Below are 7844 nucleotides of genomic sequence, written 5' to 3' on the forward strand. Positions count from 1 at the left end.
TATATATATTCATTTTCCCTCTTTATTCCCGCTTCCTTTAAACCCGGATAGATTTTAAGCTCCACTCCGCAAAATATGGAGTATGCTGAGTTTATTAGAGTCGAACTTCTTAAAATCAACTTTTTATCCAGTTTAATGTCATTTCAACTCTGTACTAGCCCAACAGACATTAACTTATTTACAATGTAAATTTCACGTACTCATTTGATTATTTGACCAAATTCATTTGATGAATTAAAATAATCAGCACATCTTGGCAGAACTGTTGAAAGACCTCGAAAATACTAATAATTATATTTCATATTTGTTATAACTCTATATTTAGAGGGTTATAAATTATATGAGTGAACTTGAGAATTTCTACTTATTTTTCTTCTTAATTAGAGAGATTAACTGTCTCTTATATTTTGTTATTATTCATTTCCTTCTCTATTGTATTTTGTTTTTATTGCTTTCCATATTAGTAAGTCCTTGCATCAATAAAATCAAGCATTCTGAAGTATTCCGCATTATTCTAAAATTCAACATGGTATCAGAGCCTAGTTTCGTACTCTAGCAACCAGCCCTCCTGTGAGAATTGTCGGACTCCCTTCCTGCCATCCTCTGTGCAGGAAGGGAGGGGAATAATAAATTTTCTCGATCGAGAGAGGCGATTGTGGAGGAAAGTGGGATTCTGGCGATCGCTTTGGAGTCGAAATCCACCAACCATATCCTCGATGCCTTTTTTTTTTTCAAAGCCATCTGATCCAGCTCCGCTCTTCTTCTCCGGCTCGTCGTTGGCTAGATCTGATAACCCGATGGTCCATGACGCCCGATTTGGCGAAAGTACTCCGATCTCGATTGCTACGGAGGGGAATAACGATTTTTTCTCTAAATCCTGCTCTACGACGATTTCACCGACTTGTTGCGAGCGCATCAACGACATCTCCGCCGCAGTAAGGCAAGAAGCAGAAGATGTCGCCTCTCCTTGAAGAATCCGATGATTCCATGGCCATACTCCATGGATGCTCACACCTTAGTCCAGGACCTCGCATCTTCCATCCTCTCATCGATTTTGAGGGATATACACGCCAGTATCGCGGCTTGTTCGGACTTGAGAATCAAGACCCTTCTCCGTGTCCGCAGATCTGCACCGACGGTTGAAGCCCCAGCCGAACCCGGGCCATCTGGGAGGCGGTCGATCGGATCCTAGCAATACCAGGGCGGGGCCAGAGTCGATGGAGTCGTGCCATCCTCTCTAATCGGAATCTCAATCTCAAGCAGCCAAATCCACTCACAGAAGTCTGCTGCCCCGCGTGGCCGAAGTTTTTCTCGGTTGTCTATGATGGCTTCTCTGTCAGGAAGAAGAAGAGGTCGCAGTTTCTCAAGTGCAAGGCAAGAGTCATTGGCAGGCTTGTTTCGAGATGTCGGAGGGTCTCGATCCCGACTCTTCTGGAGGAGGCTTCCGACTACATTGTTGCGCTCCAGATGCAGGTTTGTGCTATGGCTGCACTCTCTGGAGGAGGCTTCCGTCTACATTGCTGCGCTCCAGATGCAAGTCCGTGCTATAGCTACCCTCACCGCCATTCTCTCATCCTCTGGTGGATTCTATACGCCTGAATCGGATCTCCTTCTCTCGCTCTCGTTCTTGCCTTCCTGTCTCTTATCTTGATGAGCCCACTTTACCATTACCAACAGAAACATCCACTAAACTTTGTATTTCTTGGGTTGTTCACTGTTTCCTCAAGCTTTATTCAGATGTTCTTCCCACTTAGACCAACCTCTGTTGCCGTATTCGGCATACTTGGCGCTCTCGTCTTCTCGGCCTTTCTCATCTACAACACCGACAACTTGATCAAGTTGTTGTCGTATTCGACAGACTTGGCGCTCTCATCTTTTCGGCCTTTCTCATCTACGACACTGACAACTTGATCAAGTGTTATACCTACGACGAGTACATTTGGGTCGTGGTTGCTCTCTATCTTGATGTCCTAAATCTCTTCCTCTCCATCCATCTTCATTATTTATATCCAGAGCAATGTGAGCTGGACACTAGGCTTGGCTATCCCTGCCATCATGATGCTCATCTCCTGCATCCTCTCCCTATAGCAACAACAACAGGATCTCCTCATGATCCCATAAGCAACAAGTCGTAGCAAGCAACCTGTAGCTTTTGTTACACCTCGCTTTTTCCCTATGCAAGAGTCGTCAGAGTCAATTTCTGCAGTCTTTGCTCTGCTACACCGGTGTTCAAAGCCCCCAGCCAAACCCAGGCCATCCGGGAGGTGGCCGATCGGATCCTAGCAATAGCAGGGCGGGGCAAGAGTCGATGGAGCCGTGTCATCCTCTCTAGTCGGGATCTCCACCTCAAGCAGCCAAAACCAGTTAAAATGTAAAAAGTAAAGATATTCTCAATTTTCATTAATGCAAAACAACTGAAAAACGCACCTTCACAAATCTTGTTTAACGAGGGTGCAAGTTGGAGGGTTTTCCATATGTTACTGACTTGTGGCCACCAGATGATGCCAATGAAGCTCGTCTTTTAGGATGGTTTAGAATACCCAAAAAAGACTGTTGATGTTGACCTTTAGAAGACACAGATGGCAATGTACGCTGAAGCCAAGAGTCAGAGGGAGATGTGGGTAATAAAGGAGGAAATAGACACAATGCAAGAGAATCATCTTTCTTCTCCAGAAGATCAACTTTCAAAGTGAATTCATCATCTTTGTTTTCACTATTATCATAGCCATCTTCATGTGTCTCCACCCCATTTAATCTTCCACAGTATAATGAAAAGCCCGGCTCAGCAATCTTGGAGGATCTTGACTGCAATGCATATCCTTCAGAAGTTTCAGAAACAAAACTTTCTTCTGTCAGCTGAAACTCGTCTTCTACCGCAGAACTATTCCCAGCAGATTCCGTCACTGTCTTTGTATCTGAAGCTATGTTTGCAAAAGCCAACTTACAATCTGGAGTCTCTGGTAAACTCAGAGAATTTTGAGTAAGTGGTCTCTCCGTTGCAGGACTGGTGGAACCTGACCCTTGCAGCCTGCCATGAACATAAGTTGTTTCCCAATAACTTTCATTAACTCTCTCACATTGATCAGAGCTCCCTGTCTTCCAACTCCCTGATTCTCTCTTTGAATCCTCATGTTTGTCGGTGGTATTGAAAAAGGATGAACCATCAAACATTTGAGAATCACTCCAACTTGTAAGCTGGTTGGATTCGCAAATCAACTTGCTCCCATCATTCCTGTGCGGATAATATCCGCGATTCAGTTTGTACCTGTAGACTGCCTCCCAAGAATCCTGAGCAAAGAACATGGCAATACAAACAATCAACAAAAACACTTGCAGCATAAATAATCAATAAGATTAGCTATTAAAATGCGATTTCACCTCTTCCTCCGCTTGCCCTAGAGAAGCATGATGCAAAACGTTAATCTGACTCCTCCTACTGGGGTTTCTTTGCTGAGGCCTGCCTTGGGATTTCAAACCTGGAACAGAATTCAAAGGACCAACGGGGTTCTTCAAGCAAAACCGCTGAATCAATCCACAGGCCTTGGAGGAGAAAAATCCGGAGCCTCCAAAACTTCCATAGTCATCATCATATTCCTCCTCTCCCTCCTCCTCTTGCTCAATACCATGGAGCTGAGCTCTGTTAACATGATATTGATAGTCTCGAAGAAACCGACTCCTCCGTATAGTCTGGCTCCCGGAATTCTCGCCCTCATCCACTTTAGCCCGGCTCGGCTTTCTCCAAGTTCGTTGCGAAGAATTCTCAGCCATAGCCTGCGCAGCAGGCAGAAACCGATCCATCATGAACTCCTTCAACTGTAAATCCTTCGTGAATCTCCTTAAAGAATCCTTACCACCAGCACCGGCACTCACGGAAAAAGAATCCGCACACGAAAAAGCATCCCGTGCGTCGGAGAATGCATCATCTTCTTCATCGCACACCGTCGAATAACTTTCCTCCTCATCTTCCCCCTTCTCCTTCTCATCGCGCCAACCCGACGAGTAAGCTACCGACGTTAGGGCTCCAACTACAGTCTCAGATTCAGGGGGCAACGAAGCACCATTCGCCCAATCCACTCCACTCTCCTTAAAGCTTCGACCAGGAGGAAGCTTCGGGACCGCTGGATTCACCTCAAATTTAGTTATCGCGACGGAGCTATCCTTCGGCTGACCAGGCTTTTTCTCCCATTCGAAAGGCACGGCCACCTGACCGAACTTCAGCTCCGAGTTGTGGAACGGAAGAGTATTATTCCGCCGCAGAGGCGGCGGTAAGGAAACCTCTTCACTGTTCCCCGGAACTGTGATTCTCCGGAAGGAGAGAAGAGGGGCATCCAGATCCAGCCGCTTCCCATCCATCCAGTACAGCTTGATCGGATCCCCAACCTCACAACAAAAATCTTATAGAACAAAAATAATGCTCAAAACTCAAAGAGAAAGCCATGAATTTACCGTAGAGGAAGAAGCTAAGTGCAGAGCTGGAGCTCTCCACCATACCCGCCGGAAAATGAGATGCGGCCGTGAAAATTTACAGGGTAGACGTTCACTGTTAAGTCTTGGAATGTGACCGTTAGCGGTGCTGATTGATGACTATTGAATGCTGATGGAGCGACATTGTTGACGTTTTATAAGGGACATGCGCGCTACTTCCGAGAAAAATGCGTTACTAGATCTCACAGTAATGTAGAAAATCAATTAAATATTGTACTTAGTTTATTGTAAATATTTAAGGTCATAAATTCTCTAGAAAATTCTTATTAAAAAAAAAATATTACGTCTTTTGAGTAAAAAAGTTTTCACGTGACAGTAAATGATTGGAGTCTTGATGAATTTTTACATCATGACTCTCTTGATGTGATATTTTTTTCCCTTATTTAAGGCTTTCAGATTCAAATGTTTCAAAATCATTCTATTTACATAATATTAAGATTTTGAAATATGTTATTTACGCATGGAGGTCTCTGTCATGCCACTGTGCATTCTTCCGGTTCTTCATTGCATCGTTTGGTCAAGTCCTTCACATGAGATCAGACGGCATCACAACTTCATGAGAGTGGGCCGCTCCCTCTCACGTGACTGACAACCTGCTCCTCTCACGGGTCGAATTGCTAGGGGGGAAATCCCACGGACGTGCCGACCACTGGCGCTCCCGCCCCACAACCGCTCAACCCAACGGTTGCTCTCATTCTCTTACATCCCCCTCCTCCCTTGCAAACTGTTGCAGCCTAGATTTTACTCAACTGAGACGGTAAAAAACAGAAATAACACACATAAACGTGAAGGAGACCTCCGTGTGTAAATAAAGTATTTCGAGACCTTGATATGTAAATGCAAGAGTTTAGGCACCTTGGTATGTAAAAATCCCTTTTTATTTTTATCAAACTCTCAATAATTTTATTCAAATAAGTGCATTGATATAGTAATATTAAAGTGTTATGTATGTAGTTATCCTAAGAAAATAGAGACATGTATACGTATCATATACTTTTTATATATTTTTTTATTTAATAGTTTAATTATATATATATATAAATATATACATATATAATATTATTTAGTCAGTGTAATGAAAACTAAAGCTCTTACAATTCATATTACAATATTTTCTTTTAAAACTATATATTAAAATATATTCATTAAAATATATTTGTTAGAATTACAATTTCTTTTAAAACTAATAAGAATAAATCTCAAAATATTAATTTTTTTAATACAAATGAAATCTATTTTTTAATTAATTGCTCATCTTTTCACCCATTTTATGATACAAATAATATTTAATAAATTATCTTCATTAAAAATTGTATTAATTATATTTTAAAATGATTATAAAAATTACCTTTATTTTTTTGCGTATTTAAATATAATTATTAAATGATTAATACTATACATATCATATTTTAGTAGGTTTTTAGCATTTCGCAGACACCGAGGCCAGCAATAATGAATGGGTCACGGGTTCGGCCCTTAAGAACACTGAATGATGATGATGATGATGATGATGATGATGATATAAGCAGCATGCACGTGAATATCATCTAATTATTATGTATTTATATATCTAAATATCTCATATTTAATTTTTTTTATATTTAGTTGTTATTATTTTAACTAGAAAAATTAAATGGATATTTTCTGTTGTGAAAAACGATGACAATAAAACGAAAGATCAGATCAAATCACAAAATAGAAAATAACTAAACACACATATTTAAGTGGTTCGGCAAATTGTCTACGTCCACGGAAATACAGAGAATTTTATTAGCTTGAGGAATTACACCCGTCCTCTCTTCTTCTTCTCTCTCTACACCCGAGAGCTTCAAATCAAAGCACACCAGAAGAAGAACCTAAAAAACTACCAATGCCGAGGAGAAAGCCTAGGAAACCAATTAACTTGAGGAATTACACCCGTCCTCTCCTCTTCTTCTCTCTCTACACCCGAGAGCTTCAAATCAAAGCACACCAGAAGAAGAACCTAAAAAACTACCAATGCCGAGGAGAAAGCCTAGGAAACCAATTAACTTGAGGAATTACACCCGTCCTCTCCTCTTCTTCTCTCTCTACACCCGAGAGCTTCAAATCAAAGCACACCAGAAGAAGAACCTAAAAAACTACCAATGCCGAGGAGAAATCCTAGGAAACCAAATCCTGAGAGATTACAAGGGGAGCTAGCATGCATATTTATTAATTTTATCATGTTATTAGGCCTATTAAAGAATTAATCAAATAATTAATGAAACTCATTAACTATTTCCTTTTTATCATCTGCAGCAAATCATAGAATGAATTAAGAGCAATTAATTTCGAGTATCAAATCCAATTTGCTGTCAAACATGAGAAAATGACATTTTGAACAGTGGATCGGTTTTTATATTCGCAACAAATCTCCCACTTGAAGATTGATACACTGGTTGCATCATTAACTAGCTACGTCATAATTTTCTTCAAATGTGATATCCTCCACCTCTGCAACTCAAAGCCCCGGTCTTCATGTTAAAAGACTAGCTGAAATCGAGCACAACTTCAGTTTATCAAGAGTAAGACCCTTAGTTGGCATATCAGCGTCAACGTAGTCTTATATCTACAAGTTTTTTTCTCGTGCTACTCTTTTATCTACTTACAACTCCAACTGCATGGGTAATATTCTGTCTATGTTGAAAGCCCTTTTCAACAGGTTATAGTCTTATATATTTCACTGTCATCAGACGCAATATTTACCCGGTACACATACTTGTTGTACAATGCTACCAAAATCTATTGCTAGAGTCGGTTCTATTTTGAATTGAGTAGGGGTCTGCTCAAAATAAATTCGGAAAAAAATTGAATCCAAAATTTTACTTCGTAGTTCGACTCATTTATTACGGTCCTATCTCAGTTCGAGTCAAAATTCGAATTAATTTTCGAGCAATTAACGATCTTTGAGCTAAATTCATAGGAGGGAAGAATTTTCAATCTATTAGGTAATATGTTAATGATAGCTTTGTGGAGTATATTGCTGGTCTAAAGCCATTCAGACTTTTAGCGTAATGATTTTTGAGGATTAAGGAGATGACGGAATGTTAAATGCGGTTATATAGTTTTGTTGTATGATGGAAAGTGTTTATAGCCGCCATCACCACTATTCAATGCGGGAACAAAAAAGCTGCAGTCAAAAGTAATTAACAAAAGTACTGAAGAAAGGAAAAGGCTCACTTTTCATGTATTTACATATCTAACACCTAAATTTTAATTTTTACATGAGTGCAACTCTACCTATGAAAGTTGAAATGGTGGTATTTTTTTATGTAATATGAAATATTTGGGTGTTATAAATGTAAAAAGTGTAATTTATATGCATATATTAAAATGGT

General features: G+C 40.2%; 1 protein-coding gene across 1 annotated transcript; it reads right to left on the minus strand.

The window, feature by feature from the left end:
• Window positions 1-2430: 2430 nt before the first annotated feature.
• On the minus strand, window positions 2431-4555 carry LOC110020930. Its single transcript, XM_020719228.1, has 2 exons — window positions 3379-4555; window positions 2431-3288 (listed from the first exon to the last, which is right to left on the minus strand). The coding sequence occupies exons 1-2, from the start codon at window positions 4351-4353 to the stop codon at window positions 2443-2445; spliced, it is 1821 nt and encodes a 606-aa protein (XP_020574887.1). The 5' UTR covers window positions 4354-4555; the 3' UTR covers window positions 2431-2442.
• Between the last annotated feature and the right edge of the window lie 3289 nt (window positions 4556-7844).

Source organism: Phalaenopsis equestris, unplaced genomic scaffold (genome assembly GCF_001263595.1).
Source record: "Phalaenopsis equestris unplaced genomic scaffold, ASM126359v1 Scaffold000113, whole genome shotgun sequence".
In the NCBI taxonomy this organism is placed as follows: Eukaryota; Viridiplantae; Streptophyta; class Magnoliopsida; order Asparagales; family Orchidaceae; genus Phalaenopsis; species Phalaenopsis equestris.